Genomic DNA, 26265 nt, shown 5'->3' with positions numbered 1-26265 from the left:
TGGATGGATGAAAAGTGATATCTAAATGTGATTGGTATTCCTACCTGTGAACAGAGGGGCAGGTGAAGACTCCAGAAGGGCACAGCAGCAGAGCCAGAAGTAATGCCAAACGGATCGAGGTTCTCAGCCTGCTTTCTCCTCTAGCAGACATCTTTTTAAGAGTAAGTTTAGCCCAATTTTTTAAATATGCTGTATTCAGATTATAGGGTAATTTACCCTATGTGTAATACAGAAAAAACTAATTGAGCCTGTTTATGCTGTGAACTGGTTACATTTGGCTTTGGGTCACTTGGAGGTAGCTGTCCCACTAAGACTGGAAATTAGTAAGTTGTGTTTCTCCCTCCAAAACTTGTGAAACTGTTCACCTCGATTTTTTGATCTTGCCCTTTATTACAGTTTGAATTTGTATATTTATTTGTAATGGTTTTAGCTAGAAATGTCATTCTTCAGAGTCTGTTTCCCCTCTAAAACACAGAAGCTAATCTTGGGCAAACAAGTAACTCTTAAAGTGTTCAGGCTCTGTTATAAAAACCCGATTGTTTTCCTTTTGGCATGTTTAATTCAGATACCCTCTGAACAATCACACGCACACCTTTTGCCCAATGATAGAGAGATGGAAACCTCTCCAGACAATGTCTTTCCAATTGTCAAAACACGATGGTACAAAAGTGAGTATTAAGATTTAAAAAAAAAAAAAACAAAATGTTCAAAGCTCTCTCAAATCTGTTGTAGGCCTTTTTAAAACCCTGATGGTGCGTTTTTGAAGTAGTAGTGCTTGGTCATGTAATTCTCCCCAGCGATTTTAAGAAACGGGGGAAGGAGCAGCTACAGTATAGATTTAAAACATAGATATATTCTCCCTTCCCCTTTGGTTTTTTGGTTGTTTGGGTTTTTTTGGGTTTGTTTTTTTGTTTGGGTTTTTTTTTTTTAAATGACTTAGAGTAGGGCTGTATATTGAGCCTCCCCCACCCCGGCTGTACCCGCAGCCGTGTCCCTGGGGGGGACGCGGGTGGCCGGGGCCAGCGGGGCAGCACCGCCCGGCGGGGCGGGCCCCTCTTCCCACCTGGAGCCGCCCCGCCGGGCGGGAAGAGGAAGTGGGAGCTCGGGAGAGGCGGAAATTGCAGCAGCAGCAGGAGCCGCCGCCAGCCCGGGAAGCACCGGCGGGGAGCCAGGGCAGCGGCGGCCGCAGGAGGAGCGGCGGGAGCCGGCGGGCGGCAGCGTAAGCGCGGCGGGGAGGGGGCGCGGGGGCTTCCCCGTCCCGCTTCCCCCGCCGGTGGAGCGGGGCGGCCCCGGGCGACACCCCGCCTCCCCCTTGCCGGCGGTGCGGAGCGGCGGGGCAGCCCGGGCGGATGGCTTTGTTGGGCCGGGGCGGCGGCGGGCGCGCCCCGCGGGGGAGGGCTGGGGCGGCCCGACCATTCCCCGGGGTTTTGCCGGGCAGGGGCGGCGCGGCGCGGCCTCCAGCCGCAGGCCCGGCCGTCGTGCGGGGCGTGAAGGGCTTCTGCCCGGCCCGCTGCCCGCGGAGCTCCGTGAGGGGACCGGAGGGCGCTGCCCCCGGGCAGCCGGTGGCTCTGCTGGGGAAGGGCCGAGCCCGGGTTACGTGACTCTGATTTTTTTTTTACACTCTGTAAAGCTGCCTGTAGCGGAAAGGCCCCGGAGCTGATAACTTGGAAGAAGAAAAGGTGTCTGCTGTGGGACTCTCAGGGGGCTTGGAGAAGGCAGTGGCGATGAGGGTAAACGGGGTGAGCCGCGCCAGGGCCTGCGAAGGTCGGGCCCGAGATTATCATCATGCACTCGGCAAAGAGAGGAGTCTTCCTGCGATGTCCTTTTTCTCTGGTGTCCTGACGGTGCTGCCGGGGGGAACAGCAAGCGGCCGGGCAGACTGAGGGTCCCCAGCAGGTCGCCAGGCCAGGATGAGTGCACGGTGCCCCCATGGAGCCTTGGCGTAGGCCTAGAGCTGCTGCTTGGTTTCCTTTGCCTGCAGTGCTACGTCTGGGCTCAAAGGGTTGGCATCTCCCTTTGTTCGTTCCAGGAGTTTGTCCGTAGGCCCTGGGGAAGAGGGGAGTTCCCGAGGGTGCCACTAAAGGTGCTGAGTAGGATGCTGTGACCGCTGATTAGTCATAACAGCGGTGAAGAGCAGAGCTGGCCAGCTAAATTCAAAGCATATATTTAGCCCTAGTTTGTGTTTGAACCGTAACGTTTTCTTTTTCCTTCAGAAATTTGACCATGTGAGTAAATGACTCATAAATAGATCATATTTCTCCCCATTCTACTTTGGAAGTGATGCTAGAATAGCAAGCTGCTGCGGAAACCGGGCTTATTCCTGTTAGCTCCCCACTGGCAATCGGAGGTCTTGCCTGAGATCCCTTGTTACTAGGCTGGTTTGGTCCCTTTTGTAATTCAGTTTGTAGTACGCAGGCTCGAGGTGTGGAAAAATGTTGGCATTTATGTGCATAATTTAGGAAGAAATGTGGTAGGTTCTGGATTTTGTAAGGATGTGCATGTGAAATCCTTCTTTCATTATTGCTTGTGAGAGTTTGAGGAGAAAGCAAAGAAATCTAGACTTAAGAATCCAGCTTTTTTTCTTTTAAATGCCCAAGCACAGCTGACTGCACAAAGCAAAAAAAACCACCAAGGGAATGCGTGAACCAAGTACTTGGGGAAAAAAGTTGTGTATTGCATGAAATCTATAGAGTAACCATGCGCATATGTACCTGTACTTCAGCTCTTGTCACCTGAATTCCATTTCTAAACAACTTGCACAGCGTCCAGCATGGTGGAGCACGGAGGGAGGGATACAGGCCGTCCCTCTTAGGAGTGACCTAGGTTTGTGTTTGGTTACAAAGTTAGAACTTGGACCCCATGTTGAGTTTAGTTATTGAACTGGTTCAGTTCCTCTTTCCAACAGGTTTTATTATGAATGTTCAGTCTCATCAGTTTTCTGGGTATTAGTAACGTAATAAGTGCTAGTTCCTTAATTGCCATAGAAATTAGGAGATGGGAGGCCTGAAGAAGCAGAAGGGGAAATGTACTACTGCTTTGTCAGGATGTCATCTGCTCTGCTCTTACACCTTCCTTCCTGGCCACTCTGTCATGTGCTACCTTGGTGTTTGACAATCAGTGTTTTCAGTTGCTTTTGTTCTTGTTACCAGTCTGGAAATTTCTGAAATGCTCCACAGAACTGGCTCATCGGTTTATTCTGTCAGGCTGTAGAGCAGGAGGTGGTTTTTCCCTCTGTGCACTTTATGGATTATTAGTTATGCATTTAAAAGGAAGCTCTCATTCCACCTTCTGGATTATGCTTGTGAATGAAATAGTCCATGATTATCATCTTTACCTTTCTAATTAAGGATAGATTATAAAGGTAAGTGGACAGAACAATGATATGTTAAAGAAGTGAACTCTAGTGGAACAGTGATGAAGAAAAATCCTTTCTCTGACTCAAGTACCTGAAAAAGCTAGGAGAACAGCAAGCTTTTTTTGTTGCTTTTGTTTTGCTTTATAGAATTTATTTGTTTTGATTTGCCTACAATAAATTGTATAAAATACAGCTACTAGCACCAGGCAGGTTAGGTATTCTATTTGCTAGTCACATTCAAAAGTGTTAATTAAAAGTGTCCTACTTGATACTCCACAGGGGATAAGGTTTCCAGAAAGTGAGATGCCCAAAATCTTTAGCTACTTAAGTGTTGAATGTTGTTTCTAGATTTTATTGCTTGCCTTTTTATGAGTTTTGCTTCCTGCTGTCGATACTCCAGCACTTGCCCTCTGTTCCTCTTGGAAGTCAGACAAGATGCTGAGTTTGTGTACGTGTTTCACGAGGGATTATCTGAGGAACGCAGTAATGTTACTCTGTCGTTGCAGGCAGGTGGACTAATGTCTGGATTGCATGCAAATTCCTACAGGTGTTTGGATTTCTTTCATAATGCTGAAACTCATTACACAACAGAGGAAACCTGTCGGGTTATACTGCCTAATTCAGTGTATATATATATATGCTCATCATTATATGTATGCTCATCGTTACTTATGGCTGGGAAAAAAACCCAACTATAGCTATGCTTTAAATATATACACGAGATCTAGAATTAACAGCCGTCTTCGGAAGTGGATGTTGGTTTGAAGATAAGTCTTTCAGTGCAGTGAATGAAGAAAAGACACATATTAATTTGGGCAAGGAAAGACTTCCTTGTTTTCTTTGAAATCACGGCAGTGATTGCTCCTAACCTTTTTGCGATGCCCATAGGAAAACTGAAAGGGGTTTTCAAACCAGCTTGAGAAGGCAGCCTGAGAGCCAGTGGTCAAATCTGCTTTCACTGCAAATATGGCTTCTGTTTATGTGGTTAAATAACATCCTTTATTGGGAATTTTGGATTGCGTGTCCATCAGCTTATGCATCATATGCAATGAGTTGACATGTAACTGGAGTGTGACAGTGCTTCTTCTGCTGGTGTTGCAGATGTGGAAGGCTACTGCAGGCCACACCATTTCTGTCACTCAGGATGATGGAGCCGATGACTGGGAGACAGATCCTGATTTTGTGGTATGGTTTTTGAATTTAACCAACTCAGTGGAAGTGCGTTACATAACGTGTTAAAGAGTAATTCTTCAGGGCGGGGGCTACGTCTCAGCAAAATAAACTGATAGGAGCATGTTCCTGGAAGGAGGGAGAATTAGGGGTTTGTGCCTGTGAGTTATTTAACAAAACTACCTTGTCTGGGCTGGGTACTGCAGGGAAGTCCGTATGGAAGAGGTTTGTGTCACGAAGCAGCAGCTTCTTGGGGCTGTGTGCGCTCCATGCATTTCAGCAGGAGAAAAAGCCCAAGGCTCACAGCAGAACAGCAGTGAAGGTGGTCTTAACTGATTTTCTAACTTCTGATCTCACCGACAGCTGAAGGCTTTTGCTGTCAGCTCTTTAAGTGTGGATAACTAGAAACATCTCTGGGTTTTTAACTCTTTTCATGTGTGTCCTTCGCAGAATGATGTGAGTGAGAAAGAACAGCGCTGGGGAGCTAAAACTGTGAAAGGATCCGGCCATCAAGAGCACATCAAGTAAAGCAGCTCTCTTTTTAAATTTATTAATAGTCACAATCCCAGGCGACTTAATCAACTCATGTTCTTGGTTACTTATATCTTCATAATTAAAACAAGAGTCTCTGTAGAAGATTGATTATTTGCTAGATTGCTGATCTTTCAAATATGTCAGTATCCTCAGATCTGAAATTAAGATCAGAACTATGGTGTAGGGACTCTTAAATCTTTCTTTGTAACTGGCAATGGTTTTTTTTCCCTGCCTCTTTGTATCTGGAAAGTTTCTTTGTTCTGTTTTGGTGCAAGAGCCAGTACTGCCAGGAGAGAAGTTTGTGTTGGGTTATCTGAACAGCTTCAGTTTGATACTTCAATGATGATACATTTGGTCCCCTAATTCTTAGACTTTGTTTAGAAAACTGCTACCAAACTCATGCAAGTTCTGGCAAAGCGCAAATTGAGCCCTCTGGCAGAAAAGCAAATGAATGCGTCATGGAGGGCTACGTGAGACAGAAATGATCCATCTTATGAATCTCGTACTTCTTATAAAAAGCGTCTAAGACTTAACTTTAAAGCAGTTTGAGGAAATCTGGGATTGTGATGCTTATTTTGGTTTTGCTTGTGTATTTCTGGGGCATCAACCCTTGTGGTATAAAGCTATGAATAAATGTCATCAGTGCTGCAAACAGAGAGAGGCTGAACTATGTGGCTTGCTTCAGGGATCAATTTTACTTTGTCCTATTTGGAGTGCAGTGGGGATGCCTTCTGGCTGAATTACGCCTGAGGAAGCTTTAAACTCAGGTGGGAAGTGTTCTGAGGTACAGATTACCATCTTGGTTTGTCCTTCTTGTATGTAGCCTGCACTACTGTAAGTTCAATTCCTACATATTGCAAGAGAACACGTCTCCTTGCATCCTTATTTTGCGTTACAGTTGTGTCCAAAATGCTCAGTTAGAATTAGAGTCCCGTTACCATAGGGACTGTATGATAAGAGATGATCCCTATTCTGAAAAGTTGCCATCTAAATAAAAAGCGTTGGAAAGAAATTAGGACATGAGAAGAAAATATGTTTCATGTACATATAAATGCTAGGTAATTGATTGTTCAAATAGCAAAATACCCTTCCATGTTAGTCTTAAAACCAACACTTTAATTTTGAGGTGGTGTAGTTTTTTTTTCCAGACAATATTTTGCAGTGGAATAAATTCGGTTTCTCAGAATATGATGAAGTGCTTTGTGCACTGGAAAGGGCTCAAAAAATACAAGTTGTCCAACTTTTAATTAAGATGTTATTTTTATCGTCTTTTTATTTTGCATCTTTTTGAAGTTATCTTCTGAAACTTTCTTAGTAAAACTTGCTGCATAATTATCTGTCTTTAAAGTATTCATCAGCTGAGAGAGAACGTATTCCAAGAACACCAGAACCTCAAAGAGAAGGAGCTTGAAACAGGACCAAAAGCTTCCCATGGCTATGGAGGGAAATTTGGCGTTGAACAAGATCGCATGGATAAAGTAAGTATGAATGCTTCCCTGGGGTGATCATAGAGCCTTACCTTGCCTTGCCTGTGGCCAGCACAACTATATGTGTGAGTTAAGCTTGTTGAAGGTGCAAAGTTGGAACAACTTTGCTAGGTTCAGAGGCATAGAAGCTCAGATCATGGCATAAGTTATATACCCTGGTGGCTCATTTTGAGGGCAGAAGCGTCACTCTTACAGTGCTCTAACAAGAACACTTGTAACCACTATTACCCAAATCTGTCAGGCCATCATGCTCTGTTCCCTAATTAAATCAAGATGCTCTTACAGAAAGAGCTGAAATAAAGCACTCAAAGTGTCAGGAACCAGTATTTCAAGTGGCAAATTAGGAATCTGTGAATGATAACGAGAAGTACTGGGATGTGCAATGGCCCCACATGTTTTGTTTGATCCTTGCTCTGTCTTTAGAGCAAGTCTGCTTGCTTATGTCCTGGGTGGATTCCCCTGGAGTCAAGATTCAAGTTTCTAAAAGTATATTTGTAAATGAAGGAAGCACCTCATGCATGAATAAATCCAGTATTTTTCTTTATTTCGATGCTGTGCCAGCTCTTCCTTGCATATAGAGGTTGCCAAAGAATGAAGAAAAGGGTGTGCTATTTCTTTTAAATTAGAGGGCAGCTCTCTTAAACAGTGGTAAACTGTGAACAGTGACAAGTAATCCAAGTATTTAAAAAATCATTGTACTTCAGTCAGATGCTAATGTTTTACATAAGGACTTGATGGCTGTTTAAGTTACATTCTATTAACAAAAGTAGTGATAATTCTTAAGGTAATTCCATTAGCCATATGATAATTAGGCAGTCATATCAACTTCTGGCTAGTTTCTTTCATGTACTCTGTTAAAATAAGCGCCAAACTTTCCTGAATAAGAATGATTTTATTTTCTTTATTTACTTTCTGGATTTCTGGTAATTTGACAGCCTTAAATTTTTGCTGAATTCCCATGTTCCAGAGTAAATTGCTGTATAATTCTCAGTGGGCCTTTGAAATAGACTAACCTAACCTTTGAATCTGGGAAAGGAATTGCTGAGCAGATTCAACCATTAGGCCTGTTCTGCAGCTGCATGGCTCTCTAGTGTCAGCAGTTTATCCCTCACCTGTGTCCATGGGGAAAAAGAAAGAAACAAAAGCGAGCACTGACACGAGATAAGCAGTTTCTCATTGAGGTTATAGGGTCTTCTCTTCCTGCCTCTGACGGGAAGTGTGTGCATTTGAGCAACACACTCAAACGTTCAAGTGGCAAATTGCAAGTTGCTCTGGCCAGCGCTCGGTTTTGGCACTGGACAAGAAAAAAACATTTTTGGCTATGTTACGTAGCACCCATCAAGGTGCTAGGCTCTAGCATCGATTCCAGGATCTAGAAGGGTCTCCTAGCACTAGGTTAGTGTAACACTAGCAAACGCTATCTGGATGTACTTTCAGGTGTGTAATTACATATCCTTGTGTCTTACCTGAAGCCGGTCACAGTGCGATGTAACTACGCCTCGGCTTGCTGTGTGTAGCTCGAGTTCCAGTGACAGCCTCAAACGGGAAACCACAGGGCTGGGATGCCTTTAGCACGGAGAGCTCTGTCTTGGTGTGGACGCACCGCTTCATGTTGCAATGCCATTTTGCAAGTGAGGAGAAAGAATAGAGAGAAACAGCCTAATTTAGATTTATGCAGAAGATTAGGGTGCCTCCCTATAAGAATGTCAATGGAAAACCTATCTGTAGTTGTATTTGGTTGCAATCTAATATCAGCTAAAACAGATCTGTAGCTATGTGCCTGAATACAAAGCTGTGTATTTTATCTGGAAATAATCCTTATTTTATGTCCCGCATGGACGCCGTCAAGATCCTGTCTGTATCTTTCTTGTTTTCATTCCTGTGGTTTTGAAGTAAAAATCCAGAGCATAAAACAGTCTTCATAAGTCATTGCTGTCAGACTCTTTCTTGGCACTTCCCTTGCCTAGGATATATTGGTAGCATGGTGACAGTCTTGTAAAGACTTCTCAAGTGAGTAGCAGTTTCCAGGGAAGTTAGTTTCAACAGGTAAAGTGGCAGTGATGCATGTTTGTAGTGAAGCTTACCCTCAAGTTACTTGGTGCAGTGTTTTCACTTACATACAGAACTGTATAGAACTGCTGCCTGTTTCTGAATTTTCCAATTTCTTTTAGTCAGCTGTTGGACATGAATATCAATCCAAGCTTTCTAAGCATTGCTCCCAAGTGGATTCGGTGAAAGGGTTTGGTGGCAAGTTTGGAGTACAAACCGATAGAGTTGACCAGGTAAGCAATTTCATCTCGTAGTGCAGCTGCTCAGTGTAGTTCAGCTTATCATTTTATACATACAGGTGAAAAATTCCAGTATCTTAAAATGCTGGTGTGATCTGCTGTTCCTGCTGTATTTGAAATTTAGCAGTAAACTAACACTGACTGTTACGGAGATAAATTTCTGTTTAAAGCAAAACAGAAAAAAGCCCTTATGGGAAATGGAGATGAGTTGAAAAGAAAACTGAGAAGAGATGTTAAAATACGCCCTTTAGCCAGGCTGTGTTCTTTGAGGATAAAATCAGTGTGAATGCTACAGAAGGAAGGATTTTGGGGATGGTTTGTCCTGTATTGCAACTGAGCTACTAGGCAGGATAATTGGCATCCTGTTCCAAGACTGTGTAACAACCCCTGCATGGAAATGCTGAATTCCTGTTGTACTGAATTGCTGAACCTGGCGAGACTGGAGTATGTGACTAGTACAGTTTGCTTTGGCAAGGGATGACAAAAACCCTTGCCATGAATACATGTACTAAAATATCATGTGAGTGAAGATGGCCTATAAATTAAGTAGGTATTTTATGCTCCCGATCAAGAAGGTCAGAGCAGTATGGAAAGACACAGGAACTTCTCGTGCTGTTTGTCCACTGAAGTACATGCAGTTTTTCTACTAATATCTAACTCTTTGTCACACATGCAATTTTATTTCTCTTCCAGTCAGCTGTTGGGTTTGAATATCAGGGGAAAACTGAGAAGCATGCCTCCCAAAAAGGTAAAGTGGTGAGGTGGTTGCCTCTGTTGATTCACATTTTTTATAAATAATAGACTAAATCTCTATTCTCTTACTGTTTGTAAAAGACCTCTTTTAGCGAGGCCTCCACATGATGTTCTCAGTGAATCAAATGTTGAGGGGTTTGGGTAGAAGATGAAAAAATGAATTTCAAAGCTATTTCATGAGTTGATGAGGTTTTAAGACAAGGAAATAGCCTGTCATCGTGTGTCTTACTTTTCTTTTAGAAGTGAGGTTCAAGGACATTTTAGAAAGATTGGAGTTGTTCTTTGTTGTATTGCACCCTATTGGAAATAGGGAGTAGATTTAAGAGGAACCATCATAAACTATGGGACTGTTGCCCATCGTATTTTCTGTGTTTAAAATTAAGCTTAATTTTGTGTGCTAAAGAGTAATATTTCAGTTTGGAAATAACTTTTCCCCCCCTCCGTTGTATGATATGATGTTTCTGTTAGAAGCTGCTTCATTTCATTTTTCATGTGCTTTACTCTCAATGCAGACTACTCAAGTGGTTTTGGTGGAAAATACGGAGTACAAGCTGACAGAGTGGACAAGAGTGCAGTGGGGTTTGATTACCAGGGTAAAACTGAGAAACACGAGTCACAGAAGGGTGAGTAGACACACGTGTTGGTGGGTTCATACTCTGATGTAGTAGGCATTTATGATAGGCAGTGTTGTAAAATACTAATTTTTTACATCTGTTGCACTTCTAACCTGCTGAAAGTTAACACTGAATAAAATCTATGTTGCTGAAAACTTTGACTTCTGAAAAAGGAACCTAAAACATAGGTTCTGACTGGTTTTAAGCGATGATCCATCTGCCATCACTTTGGAGGCAGGACATACAGGCTTGTCTTGAGGTTTTTAGCAACTTCTTTTGAAAAGCTGTAGATTAAAGTACTGAGACTGTAAGCAGTTTAACCACAACAGAGAAGCGTTTCTGAAAGAATCAGCTGTTTGTAGATTAACACATTTATCAGAGTTAGTAGTGGTTAGAGTTAATATTGTGTTGCTAATCAGGTTTCCAGGCATATCTGATCAAAAATTTACCATTTTATTGAAAAATTTTGACATGTTTGCCATCTGTTTTCTCTTTATCTCAAAGAAATGTTTGCGCTCTAGAAGTGTGGATGAGAAGAAGAGGGTGTTTGTTTAAAAGCATCCAGGCTGTTGCTGACATGGTTTTTGAAGTTCACTTTGCTATAAGCATCTTAAGAAAGGAGTCAAGTAGCAGAATTGCTGATGTCACCCAGCAGTTGAACTATATATGATGCTATTTTATTTTCCATCTTGAGATAATGTATTCTGAAGAATTTATGACTTGTCTGGAATTAAGATTAACTGGGAATGTCAGTGCTTCTTTTAATACATAATGTAAAGTTTGCAGGTCTCATTATAACAATTTTTCAAGGTAATATTTTGTTATTGAACACTTAGAAACAATATTTTTCACTCTTATCTCTAGATTATTCCAAGGGCTTTGGTGGTAAATATGGTGTCGACAAGGACAAAGTGGACAAAAGTGCTGTTGGCTTTGAATATCAAGGCAAAACGGAAAAACATGAATCACAGAAAGGTTTTTATTATCTTATTTAAAAATACTAGTTTAAATCAATCAGCCTTTTAAACCTGAGAAAAAATATTTTGTTTGTTTGTTTTTTTGTGGTAAATGTGTGTTTGCCCTTTGTCTATGCAGATTTTTGTTTCCCTTAAATGAAAAGGAAAACATTGTAAGCTGTCCCCGAGTTTCACAATCTGATTTCCAAGGGACCTTCTGTCCCTATGGATGTTATTGAAATAGACGTGTAATTGCACAGGTCTGTGGTATTCAGAGGCAGTATCAAATCCCTCATTATTTATCTATCTATGTTGCACATATATATATGTGTGTTATATGGCTGTAGGTGGAAAGTACATCAGATTCTTCAAATCTCAGAATATTATTGACTCTCTATGATGTACTTCACTGGATTTGTGGTGCTTCCTTGCATCGTGATCCTAGAGTTACTGGGTATCCTTTCCCTCTGTTGAGGCAGTGTAGCAGGTGGAAAAAGAGCGAAAGGTAGTATCATTAATGGCAGGTCAGCTTATCCCATAATGTGCTACTGTTTTTTTTTATTATATACTGTTCACAGTCATAAACTGCAATAATGTTGTCTGAAACTTCATGCATACAGATTACGTAAAGGGGTTTGGAGGCAAGTTTGGAGTGCAGACAGACAGACAAGACAAATGTGCGCTTGGCTGGGATCACCAGGAGAAAGTGCAGCTGCACGAGTCCCAGAAAGGTATATCAGTTCACTACTCTCTGCCATTCTTTCTGACTTCCCTCAGTTTGAGTTTTCTCTTCCCTGTGTGAACCCTCCTCCCCAGTATGATTGGCCACAGCCTTACAATAGCTGACGTGAGTCTCCTTTTTCTGTGTTTGAATGGTTGCTGTGTATTGGTTGTACTGGTGTCTGCAAAGCCAGTTTAACACATCTGATACTGAGTCCCTGAAAGTTCAGACTTAGTGATAAGTTCTCACTGGAGAAACTTTATGAGTGCAGGTAGCCTGGATTATTTTTTTCCTTTTTCAGTTGAGTTGTGCAAACCACAAATTAGCAATTTCTTTGTGCTTTCCACAAATAATCTCCCTTTTCTGGTTTCTGTTATGTATGCCCCTATTTTCATGCAGGGGAAGTCTAATATCTGATGCTGTCCTTTCTCATTGCCTGTGAGGTACCTAGTTCTATGAAATACTGGTACCCAGAAGAAAAGTTGCAAAGTAACGATCGCTCCCCACCCCTGCGCCTGTCACCACTCTTAACTTAAAGAAATTAAATTAATTATTATTTTCTTAAATTAAAGAAATTAAAAGTGATCCTCAGAATATTGTTCTGTTGGATGCTCTAGCAGATTTGTTGTGAGAGGATTACCTGAAGCCCTTTTTTTTTTTTGTGCCCTCATTTTATGTCATATATTAAAATGGCTGTTCTAAGGCAGCAGTAGGGAATGGTCATAGCTCTTAGCTGAGAGCTTTTTTTCCTCAAGCTGTGTGGCAGCTGAAATATTCCTTCTTCCTTTGAACAATGCTATGTAGGAGTATCTGGAGGACAATCTCTGTGGACCCTATCTTAACACCTCTTTAAAAGTCACATCTCTAGTGTACAAATGTTAACCACGCTGAAGAAGGAAGCTCATTTTACTCTCTTGTATCCTTTTGTATGTTGTGTTGTTTTGTTGAACGTACTATGTTTGTGTTCATAATGTTGATCAAATGCAAGTGCATTATGCAGTATGTATGAAAATGGTGAGAAGTGCTTTTTTCTGTGACTTCAGAATGGTGTTCTTATGTCTGATAAATCATGTTGTCCTCTTCCTAATCTTAAGTGGAAACTTCTTTTGAATTTACTCTTTAACAAAAGTGTATTGAGTTTTTTTTTCACCATCCAAAATTATTGGTAATTGAAAATATTGCAAAAAATATTTTGAGTGTCTCTGACTAAACTTCTTTATTTTCCTCCCTTCGTTTTATTACATGTGGCTTTTTCAGACTATAAGAGTGGTTTCGGAGGGAAATTTGGTGTACAGACAGAAAGGCAGGACCCATCTGCTGTGGGGTTTGATTACAAGGAGAAACTAGCCAAGCATGAATCTCAACAAGGCACCGTTTTCACTTGTTACTTTCTTAACAGTGCAGCCACTTCTCACACAGTCTTAAATAGTTGTCTGAGTAGATCGATGCTAGTAATGTGCAGACACTTTCTTGCGCTTCTATTCCTACATGAACTAGCAACGTTCTTCCATTTTATTCTTAAAATGTTACATAAAGCAAGCCTGTATTCTGGAAACAGATATCCAATGTTTAGTTAACAGCCCTACAACATGATGCGTTTAGTTAATAGCTATACATACAGTGTGATAACAACAACATTATTAGTAGTATGATGTTAATGATGTCGTGCTTACCAGTTGTAGAGTCTAAATGTGAAGTTTTGCCTGGACAAATTGGTGGAAAAATATTCAGATAGGGACTATGCATGTAATCATTAAGAAGCAATGGGCTGTGGCAAGATCATTTAAAAATTATTGTAGTCTTTAAAAGAAGAAGTAGGGAATGTTTGTGGTTCTTGGGTGAGCAAATACTGTTATAATGCTCTCTTTATTCATTGTGAAATAGTTGGGGTACAAACCATGAATTCCTGGTTTTCCGTTATCTTAAAGTGAGAAGTCTGGATCAGGAAAATGTAAGTGTAGTATATTTATTCTGGCTGAAAATACGTACAAAGCTGAAGAAAATGAGGTTGTTCATTCTGATAGTCAATATTTTTCTGTGCTACAGTGACACAAATTCAAACTTTTAGAGCATCAGATGTGCCTTAGCAGAGCCCAAGTACAAACACTAAAATAGCTGGCTAGGGGACCCAAGTGGTTTTGGGGCTGAGGGGAAGGAATAATTGTAATGGTATTCCAGGGATGTATAGGAAAGCCTGTCCATCTACAGAGTCTAAAGGCACGTTCCTACAGCTCACTGCCACCAGAAAGAGGTGTTTTTTCCAGCCACACACTCTTGCTGCATCTGTTGCGCTGGCTCTGGTGCTCGTCAGACATTTCTCTGAGTACAGCTCACTAGAAAGTGCAGAAAGCTGCTCTTGTTAGGATTGGTTTGTTGTTTTTCTTGTTAATGCCACTAGTGAGTTAAACTGATTTTGGAGTATAACAAGTGCTAGAGTCAGCATCAGGTGAGGGTAAGAGTGTGCAGCTCAGGGGTGGCACGGAATAGCATGGCCACCCCATTTCTGTGGTGGTGAGATGTTGCAGGCTCATGCTGTCTTGTGGAATAGCCCCTTTCCATATGTAGAGCAGGAGTTGTTACCAATGACTTTAATGTTTGTCAGTTATGTATCACGACCAAATCCACTGGGATGAGAAATCTGTTGTATTTTCCTGCCATTCATAGAATTTACCAAGTTAAAGAGAAAAAAACACCTCTGTGGTCACCGAAGACTGGATATCACTCCTTTGAGCAAAGCAAAATGGCTTAGGTTTTATGATTACTGCAGAGGGCTAAGAATTGGTGCTGTGAAAGGCTGTGTTACAGAAGTGATGCATTAGACGGGCTCATCCCTTATTCCTTGCTTGATACCTTACCAGTCCTCATCTTAATGTTTACTCAGAGAATGCATGTGGCCCACAATCTGTCATCTGCTGGTGTACCTGAAGGCTCTTGCAGTTATGTATCCTTTCTGCATCAAAAACCAAGTTGCATTTTCTTTGGCGGCTGTCACTGTATCTCTGCATGCAGCTGAAATGGCTATTTGCATTGGAAATGGCTATTTGCATTTGGCAGAAAGATGGGAGGAACAACAAACTCTCTGCTCTAACCTTTTTATCCTGCTTCTAGATTATTCGAAAGGATTTGGTGGGAAGTATGGTGTACAGAAAGATCGTATGGATAAGGTAAGTTGCTTAAAAGAGCCATGACTTAAATAGTCTGTAGGGATACAAAACAGTCTGGTTAGATCTGTAGTGTTCAGCTCTTTGTTTCTGGGTACTTCTCCAGTCTAACAGCAGAGTTCTGTGCTTTTCTAAATCTTTAAAAAGCAAGTTTATACACACAGAGCTGATGCCAGTTTATATACACATGTATGTGTGTACATTATTTGTAGTGGATATATATATTTAAGTAGTGAAAACTGAAGCATGGAAATGAAAGAATAGCAAAATTTTTACAAAAGGATGAGAAAATCTGTTAATTCCACAATTTCAGTCATGTCTTCTAACAACTAGCTAATGCCTTATATCTGGAGGACGTCCTTTTAGTGGACTGCTTAAAACAGGTGCCTGATGTCTACCAATTTTGCCCACTTTGATTATCAGGGACCTTCTCTTCAGGAAAATTTGTTTTAGAATTCTGTAACAGTGAAAGATAGGGCACCTGATGCCCCCTTTCTACTTCTCCATTTTTAAATTTAAAAAGCTAGAAGATGAAAAAGTCCTCATTGAGATTTATCTACTGAATAAATTTACTCTCAGCTTTATGTAGGACATTTAAAAGTGAGAAACTAGCAGAGTTTGAAAGCTGTAGGATTTTTTTACTTGTGGCTTCAGGACTCAAGACCATTCATTTAAAAAAAAACACTCATATTTTGAATAGTGTTGTCAAAATACTCTGTTTTAACAATATCTGCTTCTTTAAGGGAACTGGATGCTTTTACCTGGCTAGAAATCCTGCACTATGTGGATTAGAACAGCAACAGCTACACAATAAATGTTTAGAATATTGCCTTATTTTTAGTTCTGATGAGTCATCTGTTCATAAACTACATTTTTTTAATTAATAGGATTTTAATGTGTTTAAACCTGTCCCTGAAAATTAATTCTTATGTAGTTTGCTTTACAGAAAGCATTATTCCATTTGTCAAGTTTTGATTCTTCCTTATTTTGTTTTGGTGTTCTGAAAAAAGCCATAGGGGCAATATCACAATAAACTGTCACCGATTGAAGCTGTTTGAATGTCTTCATGAATATGCGTTTCTTAAACTTACTCTTTTTCTTCTTACTGATAGAATGCAGCAACTTTTGAAGATATTGAGAAACCAGCATCAACTTACCAGAAGACCAAGCCAATAGAAGCTGGTAAGGCATTGGCCCCAAATCCTTTCTTTGGAGTTGATAATGTTTGAAAGCCCAGGATATTACTGATGACGTAGTAGTGCTGAGTAAGAATCATCTAGAGGGAACTACTGTGTTTGCAGGTCTCTGGCAACCTCAGCTACTCTCTCCTCCTCCCTTTAGAGGTTGTTTTTGTTTTGTTTTTATTTTTCCTTGAGGGTCATCAGAGTTGAGAAAGGGAAGGGAGAATAAAAAGCATCAGAGTGGAGAACAGACTGAGTAGGGAAGCATGGTGGTAGAGACTGTACCATGAAGGAGAGGAGGGAGAAGTGTTGCAGAGGTTTTTATATAAGAGAAATGTGGTGCACAGGAAGGTTGGACTTGGAAGGGGAGAGGGAGAAAGAGGGATAGAAGGACTTTCCTGAATGATCTGTGAACTCAGAGAGAAAGAAAAGGCAGAAACGTGTTCAATCCTAGCAGAAATTTGTACCAAAAACTCATTCCACTACCTTTATACAGAACCTTAATCAACAACATTTGACTTCAATTTTTTTAAACGTTACAGTTGCTAATAAAACAAGCAGCATCCGAGCTAACTTTGAAAACCTAGCCAAGGAAAAAGAGCAGGAAGACCGAAGGAAGGCAGAAGCTGAGAGAGCACAAAGAATGGCCAGGGAGAAACAAGAACAGGAGGAGGCTCGAAGGAAACTGGAGGTCAGTAAGATTCAAATCCCATTTGAGCAGCACGTCTAGTCTGTTTCAGTGCAATGCTGGGAGAAAAGAGAATCTTTTAAGAAAAGATACCTTCCTTCTTTCCAGCTAAGGCTTTAAAGCTCTTCGTGTCTTTGCCTGTGTTTGTACCTGTTCTTTACCTGTTTGCAACTCCAGCGACGTATCAGCATGCACCATATGTATATCAGCCATCAGACAGGGTGACACTTAATAGCATATCATTTTTTTATTTAGCCTATCCCAAAATATGTATGCTAGTCTTGACCACTAATCTTTGCAGCCTGACCTTTTCCTACTGTACTTCTGCCTTCTGTGTTTTGGTAATACCAGATTCCCTTGGGCACAGAGGAGCTCATAAGGGGAGAGACGTGTGGTCCGTGAAAGGCCCTATATGAATGCTTGTTCAAGAAGTTTAATACCAGGGTGATAGTTGGTGGTGCTGGTTTTTGGAATTGGTATTGTGGAAGATGGAGGTGGTATCACCCATTGGTATAGCACGTGCCCGTGAGATTAGGGGAAATAATCTTCCAAATGTTAACTGAATCTTAGTTTTGGAATTAAGAAAATTAATTTCATATTGGCATGGTTAGAAGCTTCGTGATTTTTGTGTTATTCATAAGCAAAATAATTTCCAGGAAATGTTTAGTCAGAAACTACATCTTCTCTGCTTTATAGAATTTGCATATTTGGTGAAACTCTGCTGCTGAGATGGAAGGACTAGTGCGTTAATTGTAACTTGTCATTCGTGTCTTGTTCATTTGCTTTGTTACACAATGCCTGATGCCTTATCATCAGTAATCCTGAGGGCCTGCTCTCTGCAGCTCTGTAACCCTTCATGCAAGCTGCTGTAGCAGTGTTTGTCCAGAGCCTCTGTGGCAGTTCCCCTTGTGGTCCCATGCTGTTGTTCTGATTTCATGGCCTCATACTTGTAAACCCTGATATTATGGCAGGAAGTGGGAAGCAATTGATGCTAGCGTAAGAATAGTTCCTCTTTTCCCCTTCTCCTTCACTTCCTGTTTTACAGAGACTAGTTTATACTAGAGAAGACAAGGCATAGGACACAAAAAGAGTCTTTTAAATTCTGAGTAAATGCTACTTAGCCGTACATGTGCACTGAGACTGAACAGCCAACCAGTGTGCAACACTGATGCTGGAATAGCATGCTCCAACTAGTGCTAATAGTGTCCCATGCAGGAATAGCCAGTAGGGAGACTGAGCAGCTCCTGGTGAAAAGTACCTAGTACTCAAGGAGATCCACAGGAAGAATGGTCGTCATCTTCATCATAGCCACTTGCTATGCTGCAGAGACCCTCCCAGAGGAGAATGCTTGTCTGGGACCCTCATCACTGTTCTTCCTGGCTGGCTGTGGGGGAGTTTTCCTATTTCCTTCTTTCTTCTCTCTCTCTTTCTCCTCTTTTGTTTTTATTTTCCACCAAAAGTGTCTTTCATTGTTAAAGCCAATGTATGCCACCACCTGCAGATCCCACTAATAAATCTTCTTGCATATGAACTTGTCTCAACATGGTCTGTGAGACATCTGGAATCCAGGAAAGTGACAGATGGCTTCTCAGATCTGCTCGGTCCTTTGCCTAACAACAACTGGGGCACACCCAGTGACTGGTTTCTCAGATGTGGTAGATACTTCCCATTAGCAGGATGCTGCTACAGGATGTCAGGGTGTGGTATTCATCCCATACCATCAGTATGGTCTAATTCATCACAAATTTAGAACTGATGTAAATAATTTGGTTTACGAGTATGAAAAACTAAATGCATGGTAGCCTTACGGTAGCCTAGCTCCAGTCTTCCTAAATTAAGAGAAATACACTGCAGTGAAACTGCACATTACTTCCCATTAACTAAGCTAGCCTAAACCAGCATGGCTGCTGACAGCAGCACTCTCAAGCCACCTTATTTCGTATGCCAGCAAAGCATCTCTACAGTCGCACGAAAGTGGAAAATTAACCCCAACAAATAAAACATCTAGTTAACCAAATCAGTTCCCCTGCCCAGTTCATTGGTTGGCTTCTCAGCTCTGCTGTTCACAGGTGTGCAGGCCAGGGCTGCTTCTGGAACAGCTCTGTAGTTTTGCTGTGCTGAAGCTGCATGGCTCACGTCTATCTTGTGTATAGTTTGATTTCTGAAAACTGCTAACTTCCCTTTGAGTTCTGTTTGAAATTTGGGAAATTCTAGCTTTATAGGGTAAATCAAGTCTCTCCATCTAAAGTAATTGCTGCTTTTTTTTTTTTTTTTCTTTCAGCTTATCACCTCTTTTGCTGTATGGCTTCAAGAAGTACAGTGTGAGCATGTGTTCAATGCATACACGTATCACAAGATGAATGAGAGTTCATCTTTGTGTATCAGTGATTTCTTCTAATGCTGCCTTTCATCCCTGTGGACTTTTAATACCTTCCCCCAACCACTGTTTGTGTTTCTTTACTGTCCTTGCGAAAAATATGTTACGCCTTTAACACAGCATCTGCCACTCTCTTAAAGCTGGGAGAGGAAGAGAGAAAGAGCTGAAGTTGAGAATTCAGTCTTTTCTATTTGATAAGGTCAGTGAGCCTGCTCCAGGGTGCTACTCTGTGTGTTAGTCAACTTGGGCTGCTCTGTGTCGTTCTCAGCATTGGCACCAGCCTCCAGCACTGAGCCACACAGAGAAAAGTTGAACATTTGCCTTGAGGAGAGTCACTTGGTTCCCCTTTCCTCAGAGCTGTAAAGCTGAAATGCATCCAGTCAGTGCAGTTGCTCTGGGAGCTCTTCAGGTGAGAAAAGTTGAATGCCTCAGCACTTGCTCACTCAGAGCCACAGCAAAATGCTCTCAGCATGTGTCACCACCTTCTTCTGGTGTAGCTGTTCAGCTGGTAGCCCCATAGCTCCTCTAGCTATTGCCAGGCTGTCTCTGCTCCTGAACTACTGTCCACTGTTCCCAGCACGTTTCAGTGTGTCTAAGCTTACGCATCACCAGGATCTAGCTCTAGCACCTAGTTGTTTCCCTAACAAAGTGATTTTTCACTTCTCATCCTCCCCAGTCCTTGTCCTTGCCACCAACACTGCAACTCTAGTCAAAGAGCTGTAGTCCCTCAGCTATGGCATCTATTCCATGGGGTGATGAAGAATGGGAACGAATACTCTTTTTGGACAATGAATGCTCTTTTTGGACACAACCTGGAGACAGCCTTGAGGTGCACATTGTTCTTGGAAGTGCAGCTTCTCTCCTTCTCCAAGACAGCTCCTTTTCTTGGCACTTGTTTTCCTCTGTCAGCACATTGGATCAGGATAGCATTAGGAATGGTGACTTATAGCAAGCAGCATCGTTATCTTTGCAGCATTTAATTTAGTAGATACTTTTACAGTTCTCCAAATAAGGAAGAACTATGATACAGGTTGATGGATATCAGAAGTGTTGCATCATTAATAAGGCCATTCTGCACCCATGAGATCACTTTGAACAACCCTTGCTTTCAGTTACCTCTGAGAATTGCTAAGAAGTATCAGTCCCAAAGGAAAATGGACTTTCTCAGCATTCATCCTGCTCTTTCATTTCTTTCTCTGAGGTGTGTATTTTTATCTGACACTAACTCCATTCCATCATCACTACTTCTGCTTTGTTCTCAGACAAGGTGTGTGGTGGTTTTAGGACCTTCTCAGTTAGCCTGCCTGAAGCTTCTTAGGTTGTTTTCAAGATGCTGATCCTTAACTCGGTGCTTCACCTCTTAGGCAACTACCTCATGAAAGTGTCTCTGCTAGGGCATGTGGCAACTCTGATATCTCATACTGATCTTTTCTGTACTTTATGTATGTTTTTTGCTCTGCACCTTTGCTAGATGCAGGTTGATGTTCCTCAAGATGAAAGGAGGTACTTCATGTGGTAGCATCTGTGTCTCCAGGGGCATGCCCTTTGTGTTCCCTCTGTCTTGACAAGTAGGGATATTAGTATTTTCTCAAATACCATGTGATTTCATTGCACCCCAGTTGCATTTTCCCAAGGAGCAGCAGCTATGTGCCAGTGCTCTAAAGATTTGGTCCGTTTGCAGGACAGAGCTTTCTGCTTTGCTGGTGAGTGATGACAGTATAATATGGTTTAGGAGAGATCCTCGGTTCCCTCGAAGCAGCAGTTGCCCGAAGTGATAAGCTTTGTCAGGGACAGGACTCTCTGAAGCTCACACACGTCAGTCCTTCAGCTCTGATAGGTGAGCTGTCTTGCAGTCCTCAGCAAGAAGTGGGAAATCTGCTCTGGTGGCTGTGTGAGTTTTTTTGAAAGTTTGAACAGCTGACACAGAAAGTATTGTTACTTCTTTTTGAGGGAAGGTTTGTGTCCAGGCTTGGTCTTGGGTTCCACCCTGAGACTGGCCAAGTGGACTGGTGTGTTCATTTTAGGGTAAGGCAGGATGACATCCTGTTGGCTCTCATTGTCCCTCTGCATTTTGGTACTGGCTGCTTTTGCCTTTCAGTGACTTATTCAGTTCTCTCAGTCTGACCTCTAGAACAGTTTGTCTGTCTCGCTCATCTCAATCTTGAAACAATAGACTTCATGCTATGGATGTTGAACAGCTCTCCATTAGACTGTTCCTATTCCAACCCAGCTGGAGCCATTTTTTTTAACCAGTAAGGAGGGGATGACTGGTCATATGTGCCTTGCCAAAGTAGTCAGGCTTTCTGCTTAGTATTCCCATCAGTCTGTCTCCCCTTACATTTCGTGGGTTTGTCATCTGGGCTGAGTGGGGGATGAAGTTCAGGTTCTCCATTAGCTCTCCTGCCATTCATTTTGGGTGATCATATGCTCAGAAGATCTGTGGATGGAGGGTGGTGAATAGAGGCTTTTGTTACCCATTTCAGCTTTTCATTGAGGTTTCTTCCTGCTGAGGAAACACTTCTCCAGAAGGGTTTAAATGTAGTAACACAAGTTCTCATGAGTCATTGAACTGTTAATGTCTTTTTTTTTTTTTTTCCCCCCTTTCTATCTCAAAAATTACTCTCTTTAATGTTATTTTCGCTGTAAGTGTGGGTTAAATTCAAGCCGTTATGCTTGATTTTTCTTGTGCTTCATCAAAGATTCTGTTGCCTGGACACATTTGAAGTTTTTTTTTCCAAAGCTGGTATTTAAATTTCACTGTAACCAAATGATTAATGTTCTTCTAGACTGAACATCTCCATGGTTAATTGTGTGATTCTGCAGACACTGAGGGAGGGAGGACGAGGTTAAGGGGAAACTGAAAAGGCACTGACTGCACTGCCCCTGGAGCATGGAAAGGGGAGGGATGTAAGCACACCATCCGCAGATACTGTAAAGGGTGGGGACGGACTTTGACTTAAGTGAACTTTGTTTCTTTAAGTGAACTTCCTTGCACAGACAGAAACTTCTCTCACTTTAAGTAAGTACGTGGGCATACATACTCCCACAATGGGAATGTACATATGGGCTGCATTCCTTCAAGAACCCTGTTTGCTGGTAATCCTTTTTCTGTTTTGCTTTTCACACATGTCACATAGTCAAATGGTGTTCAGGGAGCAATCCTTCAGCTGCTGGTTTGAATCAATGAGTGCATCATGATTACCTAGCCTCTGCTACCTTAGAGAACAAGGCAGGATGCTCTTTCACATGGAGCGTTTCAGTGTGGAAGAAACCCAGCCCCAGTGTTTTAAATTTTAAAAATTTAAGTGTTTTATGGCAATTATGCTGTGGCTATTCTAAACCGTAGTCCAGATTGCAGAGACCCGTTTCCTAGGACAAATTATTCAAACTGTTGCCACATTTGACATTGTTAATGGATTGATACTACTAAATGTGTCCCCAAAGTTAGATTTGACTTCTAATAAACCCTTTGCTAGTGCTTTTTTATCTGTAGCACAGGAGTTAAAAGTGGGGGAGGACTGTTTGCATCAGGACAGATTTTTTCTAGAAAGCACAGCACTAAGCTTTGAATTGTCTTCATTCTCAAGACACACTTTGCTTGCTTTGTTAGATGTATTTTTTCTGAGCTGTGACAAACAAAGGAAAGGAAGAATTTTTTTGTAACAAAGTCCTATCACTTCATCTCTGGACTACAGTTTCTCCTGAGCATCCTTTGGGGAGTTACGGCTTGATGGACCTAAACAACTGGAGTGCACAGTCTCCCATAACATGTGTTCTCTCTTCTTTTGTACAATAAAGAAGAAAGTTTGGCCCTAGGTCCACAGTTTTCTTTTTCCCTATGGTAAAGAGAGGCAAAATGAAATAGCTAGTGTACAGTCCTTTGTGTTTTTTTTTTTTTTAAGTTGTGCAAGCAACATAGCAATTTTTGTGCTATGGTATCCTGGCTTCCTAATGAATGGCTTTCTAATGTTGATTGTGGATTTGCCCTCTGATTCACAGGTGGGATGGCACAGTGTGAAGTGCTTGAGTGCCAGAACACTTGATTCAGATCCACGTTCTTTGTGTAGCAGAATACAATAGCAATACTGCTTTTATTTCTACCACATAAACTCTTCTGAACCTTTGAATCCCCTCATTGTCAGTATATAGGATTCAATTTTGTCCGAGCTATTCAGTCTTTAGCCTTGGAAGGTGTTTTGCAGACCAGCAAGAGCTTGCAGGATCATTTCTCATCAAAGATAATAGATCAGTTGTATAATTAGTACATGCAGGCTTCAGGTTCTCCAAACTTACACGAGGCCCAGCCAGCTAATGAACAGAATGAGTGTATTGAACACAGAAACCCTGCAACTCCAATGGAAACGTGCCAAAGAACATTGGGTACTCTGTTTTTAAACACGTGTATACATACCTACTGTGCAGTTTCTGTTTCTTCACTTTTTTCTCTTCTGCTTTGCTGTATTTCTGAGGCTTTACTCTACAGCCAGTCTAAACCTTCAGGTAGGTCTAACAATCCAGCCAGTCCAGTCCTCTTCTGCTCCCCGCTCACATCAGTTTATTGCAGAATAGCTGTCTGTCTTTCTGACTGGAGGGTCATTTCTTGTTCAGTGTCATGACATCAGTGATTAAACTGCACTGAAGTTTTTCTTTCTCTTCAATTTAGGAACAAGCTAAAGCCAAAAAACAAACTCCACCGCCATCTCCTACCACACAGCCAGCTGAGCAGAAGGCACCCTCGAGCCCAGTCTACCAGGTTTGTTAGAATCACTTTCAGTACCTGGTTTTTGATTCTAAGCGTGGGAACCTTTTTACAAAACCCTACAAACCTCACTTGTATTTCTGCAGGATGCAGTTTCCTATGAAGCAGAGTCTGCCTACAAGAAATCCAGCACAACGTATTCAGCTGCAAGTGAGCCAGAGTCTGGCTACAAAGCTGCAGAGTCGGACTACCAAGAAGCAGTGAGTCAGCGAGAGGCAGAATACGTACCAGAGACTGTCTATGAAGTGGCAGGGGCAGGAGACCATTACCAAGCAGGTGGAGTGTTTGTTTCTGATATGAACCCCTTTAAGATAAAGATTATTTCCTTGGGCAATGACTTAATGAGTAGTTGTGCTGATAGCACACTGTCCTAGTTTTCTAAAGTCTTAGTCTGGTTAGACTTTTTATATTCTTTAATTAGGAAGTTAAGATATGGCTAGAGCAAGGTTGACATTACTTAACTTTTGTGAGATGATGTTGGAATAATTTCAGTGCTGTCTAGAGTGTCAGTTGAAAAAGAAATGTAGGGGTAACCATTTCCAGCCTGTGTCATGCAGCTCAACTTGAGAAGGAAGCACAGAGATGGAGATTAAATGTGTGCTGGCCTACCAAGCAAAAAATTCTGTCAACAGTTCTTTGACTTGGAAATTGATGTGATGTGTTCTGTGCCTGTGAGGGAGTGGAGTAAGGATGTCTGAAACTAATGAAACTGAAAGAATACAGTTCTTTTGAGTTCCCATTTTTCTCATCTCTTTTGGTTACTAAATGAGGGGTGAAGGATGAACCTGCTTGCTCTGGTATGAAAATGTGGAAATTTTAAACAGGCCCCTCCCTCCCCCCCAACATTTACCCTTAACAAGGTATTAAATAGCCTCTTACACACTGATCTTGGGCTCAGTTGTTGTTCTGTCACACTGTACAAAAGCGTTATAAGGCTGATCATTTTTATTTTATACAGTATTAAATGCCTAGTTGTGAATGCTTCCTTTCAGGCTTTAATTGTGTGAGATTTAGGGGAAAAAGTCAAATTCAGAAGGTACGTCAGCACTGCAAAAAACTTGCATAGTTGGTTCCCTGCTTCCCGTGTGGGTTAGCAGTAGAATTAAAGGAGGAGCACCACAGAAGAGAACTCAGGGTGATAGGTAGTGTGCTTCATGCTTTTAATTTGTTTCTCTCTCTCTCTCTCTCTAGAAGAAAATGCTTATGATGAATATGAAAATGAACTTGGAATTACAGCCATAGCCCTTTATGATTATCAAGCTGGTAAGCAAAGCTCTTGTTTTTAACTCTGTCTTTGAAAACTCTGTTCTGCACAGAAAAGTCTGGATTTTTCCTTTGCCTTTCACCTTGTAGTCTCTTGTAGTAATATATGAAATGAAAATATGAAGAATTCGGAATTTAGTGATTTAGTAATAGCATCGAGACACTTTTGAAGCCACTGTTTCTGGAAATGGTTGGAGTTTTCAGAATCTTTTTTAACCAAGTGTTAACACTCTTGTTAAACCCTTGGCATATGTCATTGTTTAAAATCTTGACTGGTTGAGGAGCGATCAAGAAAGTGAAGTGGTTCTCAGTGTCTTAGGTAGCAAATGCTGCTCTAAGTCAGAAATGCACCCAAAATGCAGTAGGTAAGAACCGGCTACCTTATCGCTCCAGAGGATGAGGGTGTCCGTCCTTACAGATTGCCATTGCCCGGTGCCCTGTTTCAAACACCCTGAGGGGTGAGAGGAAGGTGGTGGGTGGCTGTGGTATTTTTAGTGATGGTGGGTTGATAGGGGAGGTGGTAGTGTGGACTGCTCCTGTGCGAATACTGAGCCTCTTCAACTCTCTCTCCAGCGGGTGATGACGAGATTTCCTTTGACCCAGACGACATCATCACAAACATAGAGATGATTGATGACGGCTGGTGGAGGGGTGTCTGCAAAGGCCGATACGGGTTGTTCCCTGCGAATTATGTGGAGCTGAGACAATAAAGACTATTGTCTACTGGTTATGCCTTAATTCCCCAGTCAATAAATCTGACTTAATACACTACAAATCATGATGCTTTTCTGAGGATGGAGGGGTATATACATATTGCTTTTATATTTAATACTTTGCTGATGCTTTTTAAAATGTTTATGCCACAGAAATCGCTAATATATTGTAACTCCTATGTTCTTCACTAAGGCTCTTAAAATGATTTTTGTGCATTTGGAAACATTTCTTCTCTGCCAAATTA

General features: G+C 41.6%; 1 protein-coding gene across 2 annotated transcripts; it reads left to right on the top strand.

Moving 5' to 3' along the window:
* Positions 1 to 1109: 1109 nt before the first annotated feature.
* CTTN (cortactin) lies at positions 1110 to 26082 on the top strand. 2 transcript variants are annotated; one of them, XM_068398997.1, is made up of 17 exons: positions 1110 to 1219; positions 4457 to 4540; positions 4976 to 5049; positions 6408 to 6537; positions 8718 to 8828; positions 9528 to 9582; positions 10100 to 10210; positions 11066 to 11176; positions 11778 to 11888; positions 13136 to 13246; positions 14987 to 15042; positions 16152 to 16221; positions 16763 to 16911; positions 23949 to 24038; positions 24131 to 24320; positions 25236 to 25307; positions 25881 to 26082. In XM_068398997.1, exons 2-17 carry the CDS (start codon positions 4457 to 4459, stop codon positions 26015 to 26017), a joined length of 1662 nt encoding a protein of 553 aa, XP_068255098.1. In that variant the 5' UTR covers positions 1110 to 1219; the 3' UTR covers positions 26018 to 26082. The 2 variants fall into 2 exon arrangements, with proteins under 2 accessions (XP_068255098.1, XP_068255099.1); XM_068398998.1 differs by lacking the exon at positions 13136 to 13246.
* Positions 26083 to 26265: the final 183 nt, after the last annotated feature.

This window comes from Nyctibius grandis, chromosome 4 (assembly GCF_013368605.1).
Source record: "Nyctibius grandis isolate bNycGra1 chromosome 4, bNycGra1.pri, whole genome shotgun sequence".
Lineage (NCBI taxonomy): Eukaryota > Metazoa > Chordata > Aves > Nyctibiiformes > Nyctibiidae > Nyctibius > Nyctibius grandis.
The sequence above is the reverse complement of the archived record's forward strand: the minus strand, read 5'-3'. Positions and strand labels throughout refer to the sequence as shown.